This window comes from Juglans regia, chromosome 1 (genome assembly GCF_001411555.2).
Source record: "Juglans regia cultivar Chandler chromosome 1, Walnut 2.0, whole genome shotgun sequence".
NCBI lineage: Eukaryota > Viridiplantae > Streptophyta > Magnoliopsida > Fagales > Juglandaceae > Juglans > Juglans regia.
In genome coordinates, this window is record NC_049901.1 from 25,486,401 (window position 1) to 25,513,956 (window position 27,556).

General features: G+C 36.2%; 1 protein-coding gene and 1 pseudogene across 1 annotated transcript; one reads left to right on the forward strand and one right to left on the reverse strand.

Moving 5' to 3' along the window:
* Positions 1–5,640: 5,640 nt before the first annotated feature.
* LOC109000432 lies at positions 5,641–6,436 on the reverse strand (annotated as a pseudogene).
* Positions 6,437–22,388: 15,952 nt separating this feature from the next.
* On the forward strand, positions 22,389–24,797 carry LOC109000460 (protein trichome birefringence-like 42). Its single transcript, XM_018977329.2, has 4 exons — positions 22,389–23,245; positions 23,387–23,558; positions 23,700–23,875; positions 24,136–24,797. Exons 1-4 carry the CDS (start codon positions 22,470–22,472, stop codon positions 24,629–24,631), a joined length of 1,620 nt encoding a protein of 539 aa, XP_018832874.1. The 5' UTR covers positions 22,389–22,469; the 3' UTR covers positions 24,632–24,797.
* Positions 24,798–27,556: the final 2,759 nt, after the last annotated feature.

Consider the following 27,556-nt stretch of genomic DNA (forward strand, 5'->3'; position numbering starts at 1 on the left):
AGGTACTTTCCAGGATGGCTCATGCCAGTGTGAGAGATAATAATTTTGGCCAATTTTATCAAGCCCAAGGTACGCCAGTTGTGTCTCATTTAATGTATTCTGATGACATTATGATTTTTTCTAATGGAAACCAGAGATCGGTCCGAGCTATTCAGAACATCCTAATGCAATATGAGAGATGGTCGGGTTAGGCTATCAATGTTCAGAAATCTGCGTTGTATTGTTTGAAGCATATTTCTCCCATGCGCAAGCATCGGCTTTTACGTCGTACTGGGTTCATGGAGGGGACCTTCCCTTTCAGATATCTAGGTGTGCCGATTATTGTGGGGCGCCTTAAGCAGTGTCATCTAGAAGGCATGGTGAATAAAGTTAGACAAAAAATCAGTGGGTGGAAGAGGAGGCTACTTTCTACGGGTGGCAAACTTGTTCTACTAAGAAATGTTATTTCTAGCATGGCGATTCACCTCTTTGTTGTTTTACAAGTCCCTCAAGCTACTACTAACAAGATTCATAGATTGATGAGCTCTTTCTTTTGGGGGGAATCTAGAGGGCAGGAGAAAAGGAAATGGGTGGCTTGGAGACATATTTGCAATCCTGTGGAAGAAGGTGGTCTTGGGTTACGGCATCTCCATGACATGCAAAAAGCTGTACACATGCGTTTTGCTTAGAATCTACTACAAGGTAATTCTTTATGGGCCAATATTTTCAAAGCTAAATATGTGGGTTCGAAGCCTTGGGCATTAGTAAATACATGAAAGGTATGAGATTCTAGAGAATGGTTGCTAATTGTATTCCGTGTTTGCTAAATAACTCAAAATGGAAGAGTAGAGAGGGAGAGATTTTTTTCTAGTATGATAAATGGAGGGATAATGGTCCTCTCATTAATGAGATGCGGCTTGTGGGTTCACCTTTGCTAAAAATTAAAGAGTGTAGATTGTTGGATACTTGGGATGTGGATTTTCTGGAGAGTTTAGTTGGGTAGGAGAAGGTGGATGAGATTTTAGTCTCTTTAGCCGGGCCGAAGCCCGGAGAAGATGTTCTTGTTTGGACTCCGATAGAGACATGTATGTTCTCTACAAAATCTACTTGGCATTGTTTTCGGATTAGAGGTTCTCCCCTTGATTGGCATGATTGGATTTGGCATAAATGTCTTCCCTTAAAAATGTCTATTCATTTTTGGAGGGCTTGGCATATGGCTTGAAGTGTGGATGAACGCCTTGTGCCGTATTGGTATTTCCCTTGTTTCTAAATGTGATTGTTGTAATGTTGGCCATATTGAAAATATTAACCATGTTCTTTTTTAGGGTGAATTTCCGTACAAAGTTTGGTCTTTCTTTGGCACTCTGTTTGGTATTCCTCTTGGCATATCTTGGATGCAAAACTCTGGGACTTAGTTTGGGCATGCTAGCTCTTCTTCTCTGGTGGGTTTTATTTTTGGCATCATTCCTATCATTGTTACTTGGAGACTATGGAGGCGAAGATGTCTGGCGAGAATGGAAGGTATTCGAGAAACTCATGAAGTTGTTGTTCATTCTATTTGTGTTTGCCTTGGTTCCCTTTGTCTTGGGGCAAAACAACCTTTGTGTTTGTCTAACCGGGATGAGAAGATCTTGGAGGCCTTGCGGATCAAACCGATCGTGCCAAAAGCTCCTTGTTGCAAATTGGTTAAGTGGATTAAGCCATCGTTGGGTTAGTATAAACTGAACATGGGTGGCAGTAGCCTTGGGAATCTGGGACCTTGTGGTATTGGTGGGGTTATTTCGAATGAGTCAGGATGTTTTGTTAAGGCTTATGCCTCTCCTATTGGTTATGGGTCAAATAACAAAGCAGAACTTCTTGCGCTCCTTCAAGGTTTGAGAATTTGCAATTCTTTAAATATTTATAATGTGATTATAGAAATGGATTCCATGGTGATTATTTTTTGGTGGATGCGAGGGCGTTGTGGTGTGTGGTGCCTTGAGGATTTCTGGGAAGATATTATTGGGTTGACTTGTACTCTTCATTGCCAGTTTCTACATGTGTTTCGTGAAGTTAATATGGTGGCGGATTGGTTAGCCAAGGAAGGGGCTTTAGGTGTAGATTTGGTCTATTCTAATGATTGCGCTCTTCCACGGATTCTTCTTAGTTTGCTCCGGTTGGACTTCTTAGGTCTCCCAACTCTTAAGAGTTTAGGTTTTTTTTTCCTCTAGTTTTTGTGGTTCTTTCTATTTTCCTTTGTTTTTGTCATAAGATTGCCATAGATTGTTTTCCTTGGCTACGATCCTGTTGGTTTTCCTATGGGTCTTTTCTTGTTACCACGATATTCCTCTGCCATAAGAGGGCATTATTAATAAAATTAGGAGGAGGTTACTATTGGACATGTGACTTTCATTCTCTTTTAAATAATAATAATAATAATAATAAAAATAAATGGTATAGGCAGATTTCATGTATTGGGTTGGATTGTAAGGGAGTGGATGTTATGTATTTGGACAGAGTATATACTTTGAGTATATTTCATATGGATGGTGATTGTTGATCTTCATTGGATTATATGTTGATCTTAGGTGATAAAGGGGTGTGACACATGTATGATGGATGAATTGCATATGTATGTTTGATGGGTTGTATGGGTATGCTTGGTTGACTTGTGTTTTGCATTTTGATGTGAGGAAATTAATTGGGACTTAGGATTGATGTTGGTTTGGATTATGTATGAGGGAAGGGTATTATTTAAAGACTGGTATTGTGAATGCAGTCGGGTCATATGGTGAAGTGAGATTAAGTTGTAAGCTCATGAGTAATGGTTCGAGATTAAAATGAAGCATGAAAGCTCACTTTGCTAATTAGAAACTGAAGTTGGAATTTCTAGATTACAGTCTAGGCCTACGATGTATGGCAAGGGTTATACCTCAAGGATAGGATGATGACATGTGTAAGTGAAATGAAGGAGCTTGCGAGTAAATGGTTAAAGGATGATTAATTGGGCAATGACTAGTCTAGGTGGAGGAAGTCTAAGTCAAGAACCAATTAGAGGTTAAGGTCATATGGAATAAAATGAACTAAGAGTTAGGGTTTGGGAATGACAAAAGGTTGTGAATGCATGTAGGTTGCTATCTAACATGCATATGAACGAACTGGATGAAATGTGCATATCATGGAGTCCAGGTAAGTATTACGTTCATGCTTCTTCAGAGTTTTCTAAAAGTATGAAAATGAAAATGAATGCTTTATGAAATGCTTTTATGAAAAATGTTCTTTTATAAAATGAAATGAAAGAAATTTTTTTTAAGAATGAAAATGTTTTACAAATCTATGCTAAGGTATTAAGGTTTTAAGTATATGTATGTACTGGCCCTGTTTGGCGGCCACTTCTTATGCACCCCAAATAATAGTTGTATGCATGTGATTGGATGCTATACGTAGTATATATTGTATCTATGTTCCATGAAATGAATAATGAGGTTTTATGTTTTATGTTACGAAAATATGTTTTATGAAATGAACTAATGAAAAGGAAAGGAATTAATGAAAGGAAAGGAAATGATTGAAAAGAAATGAATGTTTTAATGTATAACACTACGTAACACTCATGACTAATAAATGAATGATGGTACCAAAGGATGGAGCATATTACAATGCTGGATAAGTAGTACAGGTAGTGCACCCAATGCTACCCCCTGACTGAGAGATTCCGTCACGACAGAATCAAATCTAAAAGACCGCTAACCCCAACATACGGGGTGTAACAATGTGAACCGGCCAAAGGAATGTGATAAGAGTAATTGTATGCTCGAAAGGTCTTTGTTTTATGAAGGAAAGTACAAGGTGGGAATGTTTTGAGGAAATAAAAACCATTTTTAAAAGAAAAATCTCACCTCGTAATGTTTTAAAGAAAATAAAACGTTTTATGTAAAGTATGTATATAAGTGAGAATGCATGAATGAAACTTATGTTCTTATATTTTTACAAATTTAAAGTAATGCTTACTGAGTATTCGACTCATTTCATTTTATGTGTACCCCACCCAGGAACGAGATGAGGACAAAGTTTCAGAATAGACACGGCCCAAGGAAAAGGTGATGGAAGCCTAGGCATTTTGTATGGCATGTAAAATCTTATTTTGTAAAAAGACTTCTATTTTAATTAAATGAATTCCGCTGCAAAAATCTCTCCTAGCTTTGTAAAGCCAAGTTTAAATTTTAACTGTAGAATCTTTTATATCATGCGAAGGAAAATAAAAGTTTTAAAAGGTTCAGTAATTCTCGTCTCATTTTTTTTTTTTTCTAAAATCATTTTCTAAAGTCTCACTATAAGGATGGGCATTACACTATCAATCATAAAAGTTATTATCATGAATCCACTTATAATTGTGAATGATTTATATAATTACCCTTATATAATTGCCCTTGTATTATATATGAGATTTTATTTTATTTTTTTATTTTTTAATTTAATTGTATTATATATGAGATTATATTAGTTGGGTTAAAATAAATATATTGGTCAATTCAACTAATTTATATGAAACGAGTTAAACATAATTAACGTAATAAAATTAATTACTGAATGGATTATGTGGGTCTTGTCATGTCACCCTTTTTTATATGGCTCGTGTTAGGGTTTTATAGTTTGAATTGTTTACTAAACATGTCATATTTGGGTTGACTCATATAGTCTAATACACATTAGTTGACACAATACAAACATGACCCATGAACACAAATTATCACCCCTAATTTCAGTTTACGGACCTAAGCATAAGATTATATTTGGAACTTTTTAAACTCTATGGATAAACTTGAGAAATATTAACATTATAGACCGGTACAATAGTTTTCCTTAGTTTTAATATAAATCCCATATTAAGATTAAAAAAATCATAATAGTTAACTATGTAAGTCCAATTGTCTAAATACATAAAAGGTCCACAATTAAGCCCAAATCATTTAAAATAATTCATTAACTAATCGTGTCCGTCAACCTCAAATTACATCTGAGGCATTAAAAAAAAAAAAGACAAATTATTTGTAAAAATCTCAACAGATAAGTTTTATATAAGTCTTTATAAAAAATGGACGTCACTTTAACAAATTGTAAAAAAAAAAAACTATTCTTGACTAATGGGACACACTTTTTTTAAAAAACAAAATTGTCTATTTAAAACTTGTACCTGGCATTACTAAAAAAAAAATCTAGTATAGTACAATCTAAAATTTTAAAAGAAAAATAGGGCCCTGAGTTATGTGTCAAATCTAATTTAAAAAGAAAAAATAGGAAAGAAATTTTTTATGATAGAAAAAAGCTAAATCCACCGAAAAAGTGTTTCGAAAGTATGTTCCAAAGCATTTCTTTTTTTACTTAGTGATTAAGGAAGTATTTTTTAATGATGTTGTAAATTTTTATTTTTTTAAAAAATGTTTGTGATGATTAAAAAAATACATGAAAATAAAAAGAAACATAAAAGAAAAAAATAAAATGCAATTATTGAGACACACTTTGGGGACACTTTTTTGATGGATGTAGTGTTCCTCTCTTATGATAGAGCACTATTAGGTACAGTCCCGTTGAGGGCTTGTGTGCGGACGAATGGAGCTTTTGGTCATTTACTCTTTAAATTGTGATGAAATGTCAAAAAGGTCCCTAGCATATTTCCCATTCTTAGATCCCTCTCATTTGCATTTCTAGAGCCATCTCACTCTTCCCTCCAATGACTCCCACTCTCACCCTCCTACACTTTCTTCTCTCACCCATCTCCACCTCCTCCGCATCTTCTTCCTCTTTTCCCACTATTAAAGATGACCAGAAGAAGACTACTTACACAGTCCAAGTTCCAACCCAATGCCAAGCCTTCCATTTTCCCTACCCACAAGCTCTGGTAGTTCTGGTTTCAATTATGTTCATTTGCTCATATTTGTTCATTTTTACAAAACAATGCACTGAATCTCCACAAGCAATCAAAAATGGGAGTCGGATGCATGCTAGGCGAGAGACGGAGCCATCCACCATAGACTTTAGCATAAAGACGTGCATAGATTTTATTTTATTTTTATTTTTATTTTTTTATCATAACATTGGGAGCACATTCCTTCCCAATAGGACCAATAATAGCATACCCTTTCATTTCTCCTTTCGGATTCACGATCACACTAGCATTATCTTCAAAGTACATGAAGGCCCCATCCTTTCGACGCCATGGCTTCCGTTGCCTGACAATGACTGCAGGCAAAACCTTCTTCCTGAGATCAGGTTTCCCTTTCTTGACAGTGGCCATCACCATGTCACCAACACAAGCAGATGGCAACCAGTTCAGGCGACCCTCGATCCCCTTTACGGAGATGATATACAGGTTCTTTGCCCCCGTGTTATCAACATAGTTCATACTTGCCGCCACTGGCAAACCCAGTGACATCCTAAACTTGTTACTTGCTAATCCTCCGCATCCTCACTTCGACATTTTCGTTGGTTGAAGATACTGCAAGATGTGCATAGATTAAACAGAAAAGGAAAATCCTCCAAATTAAAAAGTTGTAATTCATGAAAAAAATTCGTGTATACTCTCTACATTAAGGAAACCGAGGAAGGAACCACCAGCACAAATCTCATTTTTCCAAAGCTCATTACAACACAATGCTCTCTAATTCCAAAGCTCTCATTTTGGCCCTGTACCTCATTGAATCTCTAAGATACCGGCATCTAGATGACTGATTTCTTGGCCCTGTACCCTCCAAGTGGAAAGGTCAATGTGTCACAGCCAATGACTTCCTTTACTCCTCTTGCAACCGCAAGCTTATCGACGCTAAATTCTTCTGCTTTGGCTTTGAGTCCACCAATGACAAAATGAACTTGACCAATGAGTTTAGCTCCCCTAGGGACTTGAACGGCCACACCAACCATACCGCCTCCATTTCTACCGGCCGCTAGGTCTTCCCGACCTCTACCCTTGTAGGTTACGCACGCAGAGTTGCCGCAACATGGAGATCTTTGAAGTTAGATTTTGGGGCCGATTCTTTCATGTGTTTTACTCCTTAGAACGATAGCATTTTGACTCTTAATTAAACGATTCATGCCTATCGTGTGCGGGGAGTCCCAAAGTACAAACTGCATATAGAATTTTCTAAAGATATAGGTTGTATAGTGTAATCCACTGCACACCACATGTTTAATGGCGGCTGACGTATAGTGTTGTAGTAGGGGTTGAATCAATTTATTTATTTATATTATTTTTACATGTGCGCATGCCCACGTGCAAATGCCGTCATGTGGGATTTTATTTTCAGTTTTCCTTTTTCTTCTGTTTTTTTCTTGGCACATAGGTACTAACAAAACAATAGAAATTACAAATGGAGACAGGGTTGAGGCCCGCATTAACAGAGTTACATATTTCTTGTAATACCTCCGTGATATTTCATTATGATTTCAGTGTTTATATACACATATTACAGAGGGTTTTGGAAACAGAAAAGAGAATAAAAGGTTGTTACAAGTACTGGAGAGAATAACAGAAAAGTTTTCCTACGGTTGTTCTAGTATTTTATCTTGCTGTATAGTTCTGTAATGTATCTATGCTAATACGCCCCCTCGAGTCCAAGGGGCTGTCAACAACATTGAGACTCGACCGAAAACTATAAAATTTATCAGATACTAAAGGCTTTGTAAAAACATCTACAATTTGGTCTTTGGAGCTAATGAAAGAAACTGCAAGAGACTTAGCTGCAACCCTATCCCTCACAAAGTGAAAATCAATATCCATGTGCTTGGTTCTCGAATGGTATACTGGATTTGCAGCAAGATAATTGGCACCAATATTGTCACACCATAAGGTTGGAGCTTTAGAGAGATTAATCCCAAGTTCACAGAGTACAGTTTGTAACCAAATTAATTCAGCAGCAGCAGTAGCAATAGATTTATACTCAGCTTCAGTGCTTGATCTTGCCACCGTCTTTTGTTTTCTAGAACTCTAGGAGATTAAGTGATGACCAAGAAAAATGCAGAAACCCCCTGTCGATCGTCTATCATCTGGGCATCCTGCCTAATCAGCATCAGAGTAGGCTTGGAGATTGAGAGAGGTTTTGAAAGGAAACAATAGACCATGATTAATTGTGCCTTTGAGGTATCTCAAAATTCTTTTAACAGCACTCCAATGCGGCACTTTTGGTTCATGCATAAACTGACATACTTTGTTCACAGCAAAGCTTATGTCTGGTCGTGTATGAGAAAGGTATTGCAAGGCTCCTACAGTGCTTCTAAACAGTGTGGGATCATCAAAAATAGGAGAATCACAGTTGGACAGTTTTAAAGAAGCTGCCATGGGAGATGGCATGGATTTAGCATGCAACATGTTACTGCGATGCAGAAGATCCTTGATGTATTTTCTTTGAGTAAGCAGCAAACCATCACTCAAATAATCAATTTCCAAACCCAAAAAATACGACAGAGAGCCTAAGTCCTTAACTGGAAATGCATGCCTCAAGTCAGTGATGAGGTTATTTATGGCAGATGAATGAGATGATGTAATCACTATATCATCGACATAAACCAGTAGATAAATTCTCAGATCACCATTTGCAAGAATAAACAGAGATGGGTCAGCTTTTGAAGCTGTGAAACCATACCCAAGAAGCCAGGAGCTTAACTAAGCAAACCACGCCCGTGGCGCTTGCTTGAGTCCGTAGATTGCTTTCTTCAATTTACAGACATAATCAGGATGAAGAGGATCAATGAAGCCTTGTGGTTGCTGCATGAACACTGTGTCAGACAACTCTCCATGAAGAAAGGCATTTTGTATGTCTATTTGGCGCAGAGACCATCTTCTAGCTACGGCAATGGAAAGAATCATCCGAATAGTGGGTGACTTGACAACTGGACTAAAAGTGTCATGATAATCGATCCCTTCTTGTTGATGATATCCTTTAGCTACCAATCGAGCCTTCCTTCTTTCAATTGAGCGATTCGCATGAAACTTTGTCCTGTAAATCCACCGACAACCAAGAACATTAGAAGCACTATTAGGAGGAACCAAACACCACATGTGGTTTTGTAGAAGAGCATTGTACTCTTCAACCATGGCTTGCCGCCATTCTGGAAGTTTGGACGCAGCAGAAAAGCTCGAAGGGGTGTCGACTGGTTCCGTTGTGATGGTGAAGCACTGTCAAATGGGATATGGTACTGTACCATCAGTCATAACACGGGGATGAGATGAATTTGTGTGCGCTCTTGTGATAATGGGAGATCTAGGAGGGATAAGAGTAGTGGAAGAAGAAGGATTCGGAGAAGGGGAATGTGTCGAAGAAGACGAACCAGAGAAGTTAGGGATTGAAGAGAGGAGGGGGAAATGGGCGTGGATACTGGGCTTGGGCCGGGCCCCAAGATTGAAGGAGATAATAAAGGTAGAAGCGCCTCAATGGATTTAGAAGAGGTATTATTGAGTTGGGCCCGTGATTTTTAATAAGGAAATGAGAATTCATTGAACACAACATCTCGAGACACATAGAGTCTATTGGCAGCAAGATCTAAGCATTTATAACCCTTGTGTGACGAACTGTAACCAAGAAAAAGGCATGATTTGGACCGAAACTGAAGTTTGTGATTATTGTAGGCACGTAAGTGAGGCCAACATTCACACCCAAAGACTTTCAAAAAATTGTAATCAGGATCTTTACTGAAAACGAGATTATACTGGGATTTGTTATTTAAGATGGGTGAGGGAAGGAGATTTATGAGATAAACAGCAGTTTCAAAAGCTTCGGCCCAAAAATGTAAAGGCATAGATGCATGGGCCAAGAGTGCAAGCCCAGTCTCTACAATGTGTCTGTGTTTTCGTTCAACCAGCCCATTTTATTGATGAGTGTGAGGACAAGTGAAGCGATGCGTGATGCCCATTTTTTGAGAAAACGAGGTGAGAGATTTGAACTCACCACCACCATCCGTCTGAAGAGTAATTAATTTTGTATTGAATAGTCTTTCAATGTAAGGAAGAATTGTAAGAAAAATATTATACACATCAGACTTTAGTTTTAAAGGAAAAAACCAAGTATAACGCGTATATTGATCAACAAAGGACAAATAATATTTAAAGCCATTGCTAGACAGGTATGGGGCTGGACCCTAGAGATCGGCACAAACAAGTTCAAGGGGCTTAATAGCTTGGGCCTGAGAAGGTTTAAAAGGTTGTTGATGGCTTTTGGCCAGGGGGCAGTCCGAGCACATGAAGTCTTTGTCTTTGGAAGAAAATTTCAAACACTTTTGATGCAGAATGCGAGAGACGAGAGTGAGAGAGGGGTGACCCAGTCGTCGGTGCCACTGAGCGACAGAGGTCCTTTCACCTATATGAGTGGATGGTGAAGAGGAAACAGGCGCGGAGGGAAAGACATACAACCCATTATGATTGGGACAGGTGTCCTTAACAGAGAAATGAGAGGCATGGAATTCAAAGAAGCAACGATTGTCAGTACAAAATTTACACACGGAAACAAGATTCTTAGTGATTAAAGGAACATGCAGAAGATTACGAAGTTTGAAAGAAGAGGAGGCAGAGAAGAGATTTGAATCACCAATGTTCTGTATAGGCAGTGCAATACCATCTCCCACTCTAATTTGGTCACCATCACTGTAAGATTCGGAGGATAGATTCAGATTTTGAAGATTGTTGGTGATGTGATCAGTTGCCGCTGAATCTGGGTACCAATTCCCATCGGAATAACTGTTTGAGGTGGTGAAGTTAGCTGATAAAGATGGAGGAGCTTCATACTGATAAGAATGATTGAATCGGTGGTGACATTGCAGTGCCACATGTCCTGGTTTAGTACAAACTTGACAAGTTGGGCGATTGTTTGATGAATATGACTGGTTGTTTGAGCTTGGGTATGAGTTGGTACGACCACCTCTGTTGTTGAAATTGGAACGGCCTCTGCCATTGCGTCCAAAATGACCACCTCGTGGAAAATTTTTCCCACGTTGGTTATGACCTCCAGATGTTGTGAGGTTTACTGTTGGTTCCATGGATGAAAAACTCCTGGTATTGTGAGAGATACGACTCTCATGAACAAGTAGTAGTTGAAAAAGCTCATGAGAAGTTATGGGTTCGGCTCTTGTTGTAACAGAGGTAATGAAAGATTCATAAGAAGGACCAAGGCCGGTGAGTAAATAGGAAACAAAATCTTGATCATTCAAGGGACTACCTGTTACTGCTAGAATATCGGCAAGAGCTCGAACTTTGCCAAAATAAGAGGTGATGGATTGATCTCCTCGGGTGAGATTTGCTAACTGAAAATGAGTTTGAAATTGTTTGGCTTGAGAATGAGAGGTAAAAAGAGAGGCTAAGGAATTCCATAGTTCATGAGAGGTGGTTGCCGTGAGAACATGGCTAATGACTGAATCAGAGAGTGAAGAGAACAAGATACTCAGCACAAGCTGATCTGTTCTTTTCCAAGCTGAATATGCAGGATTGACAGTCGTTTGGTTAGAAAGCACTTTTGGTGGACAAATAAGTGAGCCATCAACATATTGAAAAATGTCATGACCACGTAAATAAGCACTGATTTGAACTTTCCACATAGGAAAGTTTTCAGTGGTGAGTTTTGTACTCACAATGTGGGAGAAAGAAGAAACAACAGATGAATTTGGTGTTGAGAGAGCGGAAGATGTTGGAGGAAGCATATCCATTTCTGAGACTAGAGGTCGAAACGCTCTGATACCATAACAGAGTTACATATTTCTTGTAATACCTCCGTGATATTTCATTATGATTTCAGTGTTTATATACACATATTACAGAGGGTTCTGGAAACAGAAAAGAGAATAAAAGGTTGTTACAAGTACTGGAGAGAATAACAAAAAAGTTTTCCTACAGTTGTTCTAGTATTTTATCCTGCTGTACAGTTTTGTAATGTATCTATGCTAATACGCATGACAGTTGAATCATGATCACAATCTGCATAGTGCCAACAAAGAACATGTAAGAAACGATCAAGATAAATATATTAATACCAATGTAATTAGTTTACTCGTACGAGAGAGGAATCTTGATTAATTCACATCCTTTAATAAAGTTTATCTTTGCTTTATGGCCACACTTTTCCGAATGCAAAAAACAAGTTCCCCATATAGATTTCATGCAAAAGTATCTGAAACCAGTGGTGCCAACGATACGTAGCATTCTGGCCTTGCAACCAAAGAGATAACAGTCGCTAAACAACAATAGGGTACTGCTAGTGGCGGAAAGGTGTTCGATCGAGAGGTATAAAATGCATTTTCTATTTTGTGTATTTTTTTAACTATTTTTTAAATTATATCAAATATTTAAAAATATTTCATAAATTCATTTACCTTTTTCAAAACAAAGTAAATAAAAAATATAAAATTATCATCTCATCTATCTCATCATTATACATTTTTCAAATTTTCATACTAAATATAATAAACAATTCAACTTTTTCAAATCTCAATTCAACTTTTTCAAATTTCAAAACAATAATAATATTAAAAAATAATATTTTAAACTTTAATCTAAAATTAAAAATTCTCATCTTATTCCTAAAACTTACCTTTAAATAGAAAAATAGTAGCTTTTATGCATGCATCATCTGCATCTTCAAAACATGCGTTTGGATGTTGAGATGAATTGAGATGAATTGAGTTTTTTATAAATAATAGTGAGTTGAGATAGTTGATTGAATTTTATGTGGTCTAACTAAGATGAATTTAGATATATTTATAAAAAAATTAAAAAAGATTATAAATCTCGCATATAAAAAGATATTGAGTTAAAAAATATTATAGATTCTATTTATAAAAAGGGCTTAATTTGAATGATATTTAATAATTAAAAAATTATGTATTTAAATATCAAATTATACTTAAATTTAAACTCAATTTGATACCGCTAAGTATCACGTCTCATTCGGAGAGGTAAGAGACCATATGGCAACTTCATCATCTGCTGCATTACGGCCACTCACACTAAAGGACAATATTTTCTTCATTCGTTTGAGGAAAGGAAAATGGTTTATACATAATATTTTTTACAATATATTAGATAATAATATTTTAAATGAAAAATATTTTTATTTTTTAATATTAGTGTACAATGTATTATATAATATATTATATGTATATCATTATTAAAAGGTGGAGAGAGAATAAAGTTTCTTTCGTATAAAACAAAAACACTCCAAGGCCACATGCGGAACGTGTCAATTTGCACAGTAACGACATCGAACATTTTATTGATATTTATAGTTGTAGCGTGTAACTATGATGTATTTATTTTTAGAAAATTACATAAACTAGAGATACAAGAAAAAAATAAATAAAAATTTCAAATAGTATCAGGAATACCGTTCACCCGACCCGGCATTGTAGAATTCCAAATGGCCGCTTGGCCGATTAACCGGTTAGCCGACCTGAAAACAACGCCAGAAAATGGATACTCTAACCTTTTTTTTATTTTTTATTTTTGGATTTGGTAATAATCTAAAAAAATTGATTATCATTCTATATAAAAAATTTGAATACAAGAAACAAAATCAATATATAGATTAAGAAACCATTTAAAAGTTAGTTATCAGATTAAAAAAAGTAATAATATGAAGAAGAAGAAGAAGAGTGGCCGAAGACATTCTAAGGTCTCGTTTATTTTCTCAATTCTTCTCAACTCATCTAATCATTACAATTTTATCAAATTTTTACACAAAATAAAATATATAATTCAATTTTTTTAAATTTTAAAATAAAAATAATATTAAAAAATATATTTTAACAATATTTTATTTAACTTTTACTTTTAATCTCAATTAAATTCATCTCATCTCATTTTATCGGTAAAAACAATTGAAACCTTAAGAAGATACATACTGCCAGGTATAAGCTTACGTAAGGGAGCACGTATTTCATTATACAATAAATTATAAACTCTTGTTTTTGGACCAGTTGATATAAGTGCATTCCCATCTGTAGACTAAAACACTGTTATAGCTAAATTTTGGGGGAAAATTTAGGGATGGGATGAAAAATTCATTTACATCTCATGCCCTAATTTACGTTTTGATTTTAGGGGAGCCACAGTTGTTCTCCAAATATGGGGAACGACTGTACATCCCCAACTCTTTCTCTCATCCCTTTTGGGTTGTTGGTCCCGCGTGTTCCTCTCTCTCCACTCTCGGTTTATCCTTTTTGACGTTGCCCTCTGTCGCACCTGTTGCCACCATTGACGGTGGTTTTGCTTCATCAGCCCAAGTATATGTAAGTCGTACTCATTTCTTACACGATTTTAGGATCTGAAGCCCCCCTCCCATGGCTGGACTCTGTCCTCTCCGGTGCACGATTTTACGCAAAATCTCTCTCCCATGGCTGAATCTAATGCATGTTGTGGGCAATATAATTTTTCCTTACCTTTGGATCTAACTTTGGCCACTGAAATATGTTTGCGATCCCGGATTCCTTACGACAGTGCTTTTCTTGGTTTGACATTTTGATTGGATCTGTCCTCAAAATTGATTGTATTTGATGCTCTGTGTTACCTTTTTGACTTCTTGGAGTTATGCATCTCGATCTGTTTTCTTTTTCATCAGTGTGGTTGGTATTGATTTATTTGTTTGTTGTTTGGGCATTTTTTAATTCACTACTCTAGGGTTTCTATGTTGGCGTGAGGAATCTCATTTTTTATTTGGTGGTCTAAGACATTTTTCTTCTAGGTGATGTTTGAGAAATTTTTTTGTTCTTGAACTGGTGTGAGCAATTTCGAACAACAAGGGCTTTGTTCTTTGTCTTTGGACCTGTGTTGAGTTTGGACTTCTTGTTTATTCTTGAGCTGCTCTGATTAATTTCAAAACATATTAATGGATTTTTGGGCATTTTGTTATTCATGCTTTGTTGTTTCTATGTTGGCTTAAGGAATCCCATATTTGAAATGTGGTCTAAGAAGATTTTTTGAGAGGTGATATTTGAGGAAATTGTTTGTTCTTGAGCTATTAATGAGCAATTTCGAAAACCAACTCTTAGTATTCAGTTTGTGTTTGGACCTGTGCTGAGTTTGGACATTTGTTCTTGACCAGTCGTGAGCAATTTCAAACCATGTTAATGGATTTTTGGACATTTTATTATTCATACTTTGTTCTTTCTATGTTGGCTTAATGAATCTAATATTTGATTTGGTGGTCTAAGACATTTTTCTGAGAGGTGAAGTTTGAGGAAATTGTTTGCTCTTGAACTACTAATGAGCAATTTTGAAAACCAACTCTAAGTTCTTTGTGTTTGGACCAAAACTGTGTTGAGTTTGGACTTCCCATTTGTTATTGAGCTGCTGTGAGCAATTTCAATAAATTAATGGATTTTTGGGCATTTTATTTTTCACGGCTCTGTTGTTTCTATGTTGGCTTGAGGAATCCCATATTTGATTTGGTGGTCTGAGACATTTTTCAACCCATATTAACCTATACATAGCCTTCATACTAAATTGATTGAATGATTATAATTCGACTTATTTAAATCTTCCGAGTGGAAATAGAAAGATGATTTTTTTATTGGCTTAGTCGATTAATTTTCTTTTGATCAGTATTGGAAATGTTTCAAATAAATTATAATGTGTTTGAGTTGATATTCATGGTTCGTTTTGCAAATATTCAGTTTGTGAATAATTATTAATTATCATGACATTTGTGAGCTGCACTTACTTCTTTGAGCATGGACTATTATCAGTTTGTGCATCACTTTTTTCTGGTATCATTAATTATCATTACTAATTATTAATTATCATTGGCATATTTAGTGGTGGTATCTCTTGTCTTGTTACCATGGGCTGACTTGTTGTTGGTGTCAATTACCTAGTTTGGACTAAATAAGCTCTTGTTATATTGAATTCTACCCAATATCTTTGTATGCTTTCATTTATTGTTTGGTACTGGTTTAGGCCTATTCTCCGGGATTATATGTCTAGTGTAAGGCTATGATGATGGGATGTAGGACTCCATGGGAGGGGGCTATTAGACAAGTGTTTTTAATGGGGCACCATCGATATGGCAGGGTAATCCAAACCCGGATGGCCACCAACTATTTTGTGATCGTTTTTGCAAAAGGCAATCGGGGTTTAGTGTTTTGTAGCCATTATCTTAATTGAGCTCCTGTCTCACACATGATGTAACTTCTATAAACCGTTCTGAGCCATATTTAAAACACACAACTGTTTAGGGAAGTAGATAGAAATGCTCTTATTTTCTATTTTGCAAATTTTTTACTTGTTTGGATTTGAGTTGTTTTAACCCCTCGACTATGATGATGAGAAAATCTAAAAATGGTGAAGTGACACTTTGGCACATACCTCCATGACATGGTAACCAAGATGGCCAATAAATAGTGGCAACTGGTTATTGCAGCCATGTTAGGGAGGGTGCCAATTGTGGTCATATGTTACCATAGGATTCCTAAGTCGGCTACCAAAATCACTTGTAGAATATTGTTCATAATTGTCTAGCATGTGAACCACATTTCTATGTTTACAACATTTTAGAGATGGATTCACAAGAGCATGAAAATATGTTCTTCACCAGCCTCCTGACTCAGGAGCGTGAAATTGACCATATTTTTTGTGGTCAAAATGAACAATCTCCCATGACTTTCGATGACTCTCCAGCCCCAACCCAAGTAGAGTTTCCCTCTCAAAAAATATCAGCCAGGGGTGCAAACTTCACCCCCGAAGAAGACAAGTTACTTGTCTCTGCATGGCTGAATAGTAGTGTTGATGTAATCCAGGGAGCAGACAAAAAACATTCCCAACTTTGGAAAAAAGTTAGTTAATAACTTCAATGAGTATAAACAAAGTACAAATGAGCGGAGTGTTGGGTCCTTAATACATCGGTGGTCTGCCATTCAAAAGGCGACGAATAAATTTTGTGCTAAACTCGCACAAGTTTAAGGGTTGAATCAAAGTGGCATGACTTAGCAAGACAATGTATAAGCATCCATTTTTTTATTATTTTCAGCACTTAATTATGATATTTATGCATTATATTTCATTTATCTTTAATGGGTGGTTAATTATTTGATTTTATGCTTTCATTGGAAGTTTCACAAAGCTAAGGTCATGTATCAATCGCTTGAGAAAATGTCCTTTCAGTTCGAGCATTGTTAGCAGCTATTGAAGGACCAGCCGAAATGGAATCAGCATTACACAAAGGACGGGATGAAGCAAAGGTCGATGATGTCCCCGACATATTCCTGTACCTCAAGAGTTGCACCTAATTCACCTATGGATTCAGTTGGTGGTACAGAGGTCGAGAATCTAGTGAAGAACGATGTCATCGAATTAGATAGGTTAATGGGAAGAAAAGCTGAGAAAGGAAAACGTAAGGCCCAAGCCAAGGTATCAGATGAGCTTGTAGAGTTGAGCAAGCGTAAAGTATACTCTCCTGGAGGATCACGTGCTTAGGAGAAAGAATTTTTTTGACTTAAGGCCGAGAAGATGGCATATGATTGAGCAAGTGAGGGAAATAAAAGTAAAAAAGAGGACGAGCAACTGAGGTTGGAGGTGGAGAACCTGGAAATCGCCTGGTGGGAGAGAGAGAGGAGCGCATAATGTTGCTCGATGTGAGTATGTTGCCTGGAGTTCAGCAAGTATATTTTCAGCAACTTCAAAGGGAGATATTGGCGAGACACAATACATCAGATAATTGATCAGAACATTCTTTTTTGTAATTTTTTTATTCAACATTCGGTATCTTTGTATTTTATGCTTGGCACATTAGTATAACTTGCTAGACTGTTGAGACTGATGTTGATGGTTATTTTCAAGGACTTTGGCATATTTGTTGTATTTTATAATTTGTACATTAGCAAGTAAATATTGAGAATATAGAAAAATGTAGTCGTTGAATTTGACTCTAACATGGATAGATGTTGCTGGATTACACTTGGACATTACAAATTTTTAAAATATTACAGATAATAAAAATATTACAGTAACAATCAGCATGTTCTTGAAGAAAACATGTTTTTTTGGAATGGAAATCGTGGAAATAGGAATACATGGTCACTACTAATATTAAAAAGATAGAAAATCCAATAAAACCTTCTATTCTATTGTTGGGAATAAATCTGTCATTGATGTTCAATTAAGTCTGCTTGTAGTTGATGATGTGCTGAGCTGTCTCTAATTTCATGATGGCGCTGAATGAAGTTGATAAATTCGTTTGTTGAATTGCGCGACAATTCTGGAATATCATCATCAACTTGATCATACTCCATGTTCGAACCCTGACTATCATCACGCTCGTCCTCAATAATCATGTTATGCAGAATAACACATGCTTTCATTATATTTGTTAACTCATTTACTTTGAAAAATAGGGAAGGCCACGAATGACTGCAAATCGTTGTTGAAGTATCCTGAAGGCACGCTCGAGATCTTTTCTTGCGGATTCTTGTGCTGTGGTAAAGTTTTTCTTCTTATTACTTTAGGGTGATGGAATCGTCTTCACAAACGTTGACCACTTGGGATAAATACCATCGACAATATAGTACCTCATAGTGTAGTCGTTGCCATTGATTGTGTAATTGACTGGAAGAGCACGCCCTTGGGCAAGTTCCATGAAAATAAAAGATAGAGTAGCACATTAATATCGTTATGTAAACCGAGCATACTAAAAAATGCATGCCATATCCAAAGATCATATGAAGCAACAGCTTCTAAAATAATAGTTGATTCACGGATGTGGCCAGAGTATATACCTTTCCAGGCAGGGGGACAATTTTTTCACTTCCAATGCATGCAATCAATGCTTCTCAGCATTCTTGGGAATCCCCGTTGTTCACCTATTGCAAGCAATCGAGTAATATTATTCACATTTGGAGACTGCATATATTCATCTGAAAAAACAGTTACGATTATCTTATATAATTTTTTGAGGCTCTACATTGCGGTGCTTTCTCCAATACGTATGTATTCATCCATAAAATCTCCAGTAACCCCATACGCCAGCATTCTAAGTGCTGCAGTTATCTTTTCCATAGAAGATAAATCGACTCTTCCAGCATTATCTCTTCTCTAGACGAAGAAGGGCTCGCAAGCCTATACTTCATTTAGAATACGGAGAAATAGGGGACGACTCATCCGAAATCTCTTTCGAAACAGATTGGACGGATATACTGAATTTTCTGCAAAATAGTCATGAAAAAGGCACTCATGCCCTTGAATATGATCATGTCAAATAAACTTACGACGTTAGCGATTGCCATGATGTCTCGATGACTCTCCATCAGCCTCAACATGAAGAACATCATGCAACTCATCATCAGATGACAAGTATGTGAGCAATTTACGAAAGAAAGAACGAGCCATTTGATGAAGGGAGTTTGGAGATGAGACTTGGGTATTTGAGAATGTGAATGCAAGCAGAAGACGTATTTATAGAGGAAAAAGTTAACGTTACAGATAAAACAAAAAATGTTACCGTTAGAGAAAAGAAAAAAAAAAGTTACCATTTAGAGAAATGACAAAGCATGTTACCATTGGAGGCAGGAATTCAAAATGTTACCGTTGTACTATTTTGCAAAAACATTTATCATTAATACATGGGTAGGTATTATCGTTAGAGAAATAGAAAAAAAATATTACCGTTACATGAAAATAAAAAAAATGTTATCGTTAGACAAATGCAAATAAAGTATTACTCAAGTATATACGGACAAAATCATATTAAAAAATACTATCGCATTGAAAAATGCATATATTAAAAAAAATATTAATTTTAATACTGATGTTGAATTGAAAAATAATATTATATCCGAGAAAAAAAAATTGTATAAGTATTTATAAAATGTGATATTTGAAAAGAAGGGAATAAGACAAAAGAGTTAGTGGTTAAGAATGGAACTGGAAGTGAGAGAAAAAAGTCATAAATAAAGAATTAAAAAATATTATTTTAATAGAATAGAGAAATGATAGGGAATGAGATGTAGAAGGTTTTTTGAATATGAGTAAAATTTATGATAAAATTATATAGAGTGTCATTTTTATTTAAAATTCAAGGAAAAATTTAGGGAACTGAATGAGAATGCTCTAAGAAGTATTAAATTATAATGACACATGCCTTTTGGACGTGCGGGCCCACATGCACCTAAGAGGTTTTAAACTTGTATGTCAGAGATTAAAGAAAGCAAATGGCCTTCCCAAGGTAGTAAAAAGACTTTTTGGCTGGTTGAAAGTTCGAGTAGCGAGTAATGACTGATACCTAGGTGTGTAACTGGTTTGGTTTTGGACAAAATCTAGGACCGAGCCGGTATGTACCGGTTTTGAATTTTTCAAAACTGATTGCGCCCCGATTACCCTCCTAAAGCGGTACCTCCGGTCCGGTCCGGTTTTTCGATTTTCTTTTAAATGTAAAAAACATATAATAAAGTGTTACTTCTTATGATTAAATGTTATTAATAATATATATATATATTATGTTTAAAGCATATGATCAATTAAATTTTCATCTTTAAGATTAAACTTTTATTTTATAAATTATAACAACATTATCTTATATATAATTATATTAATAACATATGATCAAACAAATTACAAATGTTCATATTTAAAATTAACATTTTATGTTATAATTTATAAATTATAATATGAAATTATTTCATATATGATATATAATTATATATAATTATTTAATATATAATTATATATTATATATATAAATATTTTGTATAATATATAAAATTCATTTTTATATATATTTTTTTTTCCAACCGGTCCGGTTCGGTCTAGTCTGGTCCGATCCCAAAAACTACGGAACTGAAACCGGACCAGATCCGGCCAGTTTTCAAAAAATAGGAATCGGTTTTGAACCAGATTGGTTCAAAACCGGACCAACCGATCTAGTTCGGATCGATTTCCCGGTTTAAATTTACACCCCTACCGATACCCAACTGTTTTTATACGGTAAAAGCGGAAATTGAATTTTCTACCCGTTTTGCATTTCGGAACGGTAAGATAGAATCGGGTTGGGTCATAAATCAAGTCGGATCTAAAATCGGGCGGGGCTTGTCTGCACAGCTTATTTATTTATTTTTTTTTTAAATGAACTTCATTATAACATTCATCAAATGTAATACAAGAGGGAATACTGCCTACATCAACAGAGGATGTAGAAGACAAGAGAGCATTCTTGGCAAGCACATGAGCTGCCTTATTACCCTCCCTTCGAATGTGTAAGACTGACCATGAGTCATAAACATTTAACTGACCTTTAATATCATCAATAATCATACCAGCTGCAGACCAGTTTTCTACTTTGCCATTAATAGCTTGAGTAACTAGGAGTGAATCCCCTTCTAGTATTATCCTTTTTAGTCCCAGGTGAGAACCAAAACAAGCAGCTTCCATAGCCCCAACAGATTCAGCTAGAAAAGGATCTGGATAGAGTGACTTGAATTGTCTTGATGTTGCCAACACCAACCCATTCCAATCTCTTATAATCAGACCAATACCAATTTTGCATTTGGACTTGTCAATTGCTGCATCCCAATTGATTTTGAAAACTTGAGGAGGTGGGGGAAGCCAAGGTGATATTGTCTGAGGTTGCTATCGAGACTTAATAAATTCCTGTGAGTGCATATCCAACAAGTCCTTTAGAAGAGACTTGCCATGCTCAGCAATTGAATTTGGACCCTTAAATTCTTTTTGGAAAATATAAGCATTCATTCTCAACCAAATACACTTGTCTGCACGGCTTATTTGTTCAGCTCTAATGTATCTACTTGTATATGCTAAAAATATTGTAGCTAGCCTTATTACTATTTAAAAATTTTTATGTGCAGTCACTTTTATGTATTTCTTGTACTTTCTACTAATATGATTGATGCGTCACAATTTATTATTATTTTCAAATAGTATTAATGGAGAATAGGAAAGAGAATAAATTTTTTGATCTAATTTTTTATCTACATTTCCAAAAACTAAATTATCTCTATTTTTAGTAGTTGTTTTGACAATTAGGAGTTTCACGATTTGTTTTCAGAAAATATACATATATACATCATTGAGTTGGGCTACTCTGCCGCCCAGAGTAGCCCGCTCAAACTTATCGTTCTTTAGATTTTAGTTTTTTTTTAATATATTTAAATATTTTAAAAAAATAAAAAAAAAATGTTCCAATACACATAAGATCACTTTCTTTATCACTAAGGTAAAAAAAAAAAAAGTAGCAAGTGTTCAAATTGAGCGGTAAGCTTGGGAGGACAAAGTAATTTTTTCCATAGATCATTAGTATATCATGAAATCAAGGGGGCCTAGCTTCCATATGTTGACAAAAAAATCACGTCCAAGAATTGGGATTAAGACAAGCTAGTATCTATCGAAGCAAACCACCAAGACTGATACCACCAAGACCACACATTAATCAAGGTGAACCATAAAAACAATATGAAGGCAATTAGAGCAAGCGGAAAAGGGGAAGCTAGCATTTGCCAGGGATATCTAGAATCTAGATCTCTTGAGGAGATAAGGGATGGGTGTGGTAAAGGCCGCAATGGGTGGTGCTCTAGTTGGGGATATTATGAGGAGCTTCAAGGCCATAAAGGAGAGGCTGCGCAAATTACAACCCTCCCTTCCGCTTGGAAAAAGCAGAATTTTAGCAATGCGTCCCAGTTCCACCATCATTGAAAAATGGAGGTTCTGCATATTTGCTTTCTTCATAGGCTACATCTTTCTGCTTTACTGCCTGAAACATGACCACCAAAGTGTAAAGCTTTCTGCTTATGGAAACATCGTCGTAACCATGACCTCATCCAATGACTCAGACCGGCATATTCCAGCAATTGACATGGTCTACACTGCTCCCGAAAACGTTGTCGAAACCATGGCATCTTCCAAGGACTCAGACCGGCATGATCCAGCAATTGACATGGTTGACGCTGCTCCCGAAAACGTTGTCGAAACCATGACATCATCCAACGACCATAACAATGTTTACGCTGCTCCCGGAAACATTGCCATAACCATGAGGTCATCCATTGGCTCCGACAAGCATCCAGCAGCTGATGATGATGACATGCAATTCCTGCTACCGTCAAAAGTAAGAGAACATGGGAGGAAGATAATGAAGAAGAAAGATAGGTGCAATATCTTTGATGGGAAATGGGTATATGATCCAAAATCACGTCCTCTGTATCATGGATCACAGTGTCCATTTCTTAGTGACCAAGTTAGTTGCCAAAGGAATGGGAGGCCAGATTCTGAATACGAGAAATGGAGATGGGAAGCCAAGGGGTGTCAGATTCCGAGGTAATAAGTTTAACGGATACCATCTTATTTGTGTGTTTGTCTATATATATATATATATATATATATATATATACACACACACATATATAGATATATATATATATATATTATGCCCATTTCTGACAAAGGTTGGTTTCCCAGGTTTAATGGTACAAACATGTTAGAGAGACTTAGAGATAAGAGAGTGGTTATTATTGGGGACTCCATTAACAGAAACCATTGGGAGTCTCTTGTTTGCCTTCTTTACTCCGCTATTCCTTCCTCACGAGCTGAAATTGATATGGATGTAAACTTCAAGTCTTTTAGATCTACGGTAAGAGAGACCTGTTTGGTATGCATTTCGGCCGCACCAGTAGTGCTGAATGCTGATTATTATTTCTTCATTGAATGGATTATAAGGCTTACTATATATAACAGCCAAAGGACGTTAACTCCTATCATTCTGACACAACAGGAGTATAATTGTTCTGTGGAGTACTATTGGAGCCCCTTTCTAGTGCAATTGAAGCAAAACCAAGAACTTGGTCGGGTTCTCACGCTGGACAAACTATCAGACTGGGAAAGGAGTTGTCGTGGCGCAGATGTTATGATATTTAACTCTGGTCACTGGTGGCTTCACAATGTCCAGAGGTAAGTTAGGGTTAATCATCTTATATCATCATTACAATTTTTTTAAACTTTCATATAAAATATATTAATAAACAATTCAATTTTTCAAATTACAAAAAAAATATGTTAAAAAATTATATTTTAATAATAATTTTTTTAACTTTCAACTTTTATCTCATCTTATTTATATAGCCAAACCAGTCCATTATTAATTATGAAATCAGTTTCGTAACCTGCATCATAGTTCTTGGGAAGGGGATTTATAACAGGATGGCCTGCAGGTGGGAATTGTTTCAATATAGAGGAAAGCTTTGGGACAACATGAAGATTCGTTCAGCATTTCTGAAGGCAATGAAGACCTGGGCTCGTTGGATTGATCACAACGTAGATAAGAGAAGTACAAAGATATTTTTTCGAGGCTTAACAGCACTACACTATAGTAAAGAGTGGTGTTACAATCGAAAACAACCCATTAAGGATGAGTCCTTTCAATTTCTCAATCCAATTGGAGACATTGTTGAGAGTATAATTGGACGCATGAGGACACCAGTAACGTACCTTAATGTCACAAGACTAACTCAATATCGAATAGATGCACATACATCTGTTTATACAATAAGACAAGGGAAGCTTCTGACACCAAAGCAACGAAGAAAACCACATTTCTATGCTGATTGCAGTCACTGGTGCTTGCCCGGAGTACCGGATACATGGAACAGTCTGCTGTATGCATCTATGGTCATGGACGACTCTAGTGACAGTACTTTTAGTATTTAATATAAGGTCGTTTGCTGTTTTATTGATGTCTAGCTAAATAAATGCTGCCTAAATTGAAGTGCTTTGTAGAGCATTCAGAACTCGTTCTGGTGCAAATAATTTAGGACTCGTCTATTTTTTTAGTGATTTAGGTATATAAATTTAATTATTGGATTTTTGTACTGAAGATTTGTTAATTTATCAATTTCAATGAAAAACATATATGAATTAACATTAGATTATTAAGAAAAAAAGCAGCAGTCGGCCATTTGATCTTTGTAACACCTCGCTCCCAACGTACGGTTAACAATAATAGTATTACTAACATATATTATTAGTAGCATATATGTTACCACTATAGACTATAATATTAGTAATAATACTATAATATCACTAGCATATAGTATTATACCAATAGTATAACTATCTACTAATTAATAGTATTAGTGAATTACTAACGCTCACTACAAGAAATCTGGCTTTTTCCAGCGATTTTAAAATCGTCGCAACAAAATCGCCGCAAATATAGGTTATTTCTGGTGATTTTTAAGTCGCTGCTTAATTTCGGTGCGATGATGGGAAATTATGAGGAAAAAATGTACAAATTATTTTTTACGGCGACATTTGCACCTATTGCGGCGATTTTTGTCGTCACAATAATGTTGTATTAACTGTAGCTCATTAAATTTCCGTCGATTAAATAAAATCGCCACAATATGTACTATTTGCGGCGAAATTTGTCGCTGTAAAAAGGAATGCGCCCACTTAAACTTATTTGCGGCGAGTCAAAAGCGCCGGAAAAGGTGATTAAATTTAAAACGCCAGCGTTAGGTTTTCCCCTCATTTCGTTCCCTCCTGCAGCCGTCTCGACTCTCTCCCCCTTCACCCTCTCTCTACCCAGTCCCTCTTTTCCCTCAAGCCTCCGCTGTGCGCAGCCCGTCACCAACGGCCCCAGCACGCCACCGCGACCTCACCACGACGGCCACCCCCTCCTTCTTCCCCAGCCCCCACGCCAATCTCTTTTTGGCCTCACCACTCTCTCTCTCTCTCTCTCTCTCTCTCAGATTTCTCTATATCGCCGTCGCTGGAGGCGCCGTTCGCAGGCACCCACACCTCGACGCCGTTGCCAGTCCTCCGTCAGAGCCCCTTCTCCTCTACGCCTAGCCCAGCAGCCCGAGACCCTCCCTTGCTCTGACCCACTGCCACCAAATGAGGAGGAGGCGCGGGGAGTAGGGCAAATGAGGCAACTGAGGCTTGCCAATTTTATTGGGTATTTTCTGTCTTTATATATTGCGTTGGACAATATTTATTAATTTTCTGTCTTTATATATTGCTTTGGACAATATTTTTCTGTATTCATCCATGATATCAAAGTATATTGATTTTTTTACTTTTAACTTTTGGATCCTTTGGTATGAAAGAGATGTATATAGCTGACCTCTAGCCAGGTGGGGGAATTCTATTTTACTTGAGCACCATGGGTTATGTATGTCATGGGAATTCATTCGAGCGGCTTGAACTCTAGAGTGTGGGAGTTAAGTATGTCATGTGTGTGTATCCATTAATGCGTATGATCACTAAGCCAGTACTCATGACTTTATTAATGTTGTCAAAATATATATATATATATATCTATATTTGGTTAATAATTCTCTTATAAATCCTAGTAGTAGTAGTGCATATACATGTGGTACTTAGATTAATGGCTGGTTTGAATATATATATATGAAACTTCAAACATTAGTAGTTTAATACATGATTAGCTGAATGATTAGTGAGTACATCTATAGGTTATTTAATTTCTTTATCATTCACATGGGATGTCAGATGCTTGCTCCAATACAACAATATCTAGTGATCTAGACAACCTAGCTAGCTAGATGGGGGTTGCATGGTCTAGATTCAATGATCCAGAATTAAGAAGTTTTTTGGGTTCCTCTGCAAATGTGAAACATCGATCCAAGAAGGAAAATTCTAAAAAGAAACTCCAAGAAAATAACTTGTCACAAGACACCGTTCTTTTTGAGCTTGACATGATTGAGGCTTATTCTACTTTCACTTTCGAAAAGATACATAACAATGAAACTTTAGAGCTTGCTTAATTTCGTTGCTGAGAGCAAATTCTAGCTAGCTATATATATATATATATATATATATACTGAATCATGTTAATGTTGCATGAGAAATGGATTTCTGCAGAAAATTCTTTTACAGAGAAACTAATGTTGATGGAATGAAATCTCTGAAACATACCTTTTTCATGTTAAATAGATGCCTTGGGGGATTTTTCAGATTGTGATGTACGACCTTGCAATAAGTTTTGAAGATAGGTGTATATTTGTTTGAGTACATTTGGTTGAACCTTATGCTAATACAAAGGCTCTTGGTTAAAAAAACTTAAAATTGGGTTTTTTTTTAGTCTATTTAGTTTAATGCATGTTTCAAGTCTAATTTTTTTATTAAGTTCTGGAAATTAGGATGTATGTTTTGTTCCATTTGAACAGAATTCAATAGGTTTTGGCTATGTCCTTTGGTAACTTTGAAAGCAAGAATTGAGGTCCATTGTCTACTAGTTAGCATTGTTGTAAGTATTGCAAATGTAGTCCTATCACGTTTTAATGGTTATCTTGTTGATATCCTTGTCATAGGCTAGTCTAACCTCCTACCAAGTATCATAGGCCCTATCTGGAGGCTATGAAGACGATGAGGACCATGGCGAATGGTTCCTCTACACAGGGAGTTATTTTCTTTGCAGTACTATTGACATTCATACTTGAGTTCTGGCTTTAGTGAGTAATTGGGTTGCTTTTACCAATTCTTTTAATGAGCTGCAGTATATTCATAATGACTAATTTCATTCATTCAACAAGTTTTTTGCATCTGCTTGATGCTGTTCTCATATGATTGTACGGAATAAAGGTTTTCCATGATTATTTTGTCAAAGAA

What these genes read in the sequence shown, in the direction of transcription:
- LOC109000460 (XM_018977329.2), top strand. Translation starts at nt 22,470, where the DNA reads ATGGGTGTGGTAAAGGCCGCAATGGGTGGTGCTCTAGTTGGGGATATT. An exon ending in AAGGGGTGTCAGATTCCGAG is followed by an intron (nt 23,246 to 23,386) that starts GTAATAAGTTTA and finishes TTGGTTTCCCAG; the next exon opens with GTTTAATGGTACAAACATGT. An exon ending in TGGCTTCACAATGTCCAGAG is followed by an intron (nt 23,876 to 24,135) that starts GTAAGTTAGGGT and finishes GATGGCCTGCAG; the next exon opens with GTGGGAATTGTTTCAATATA.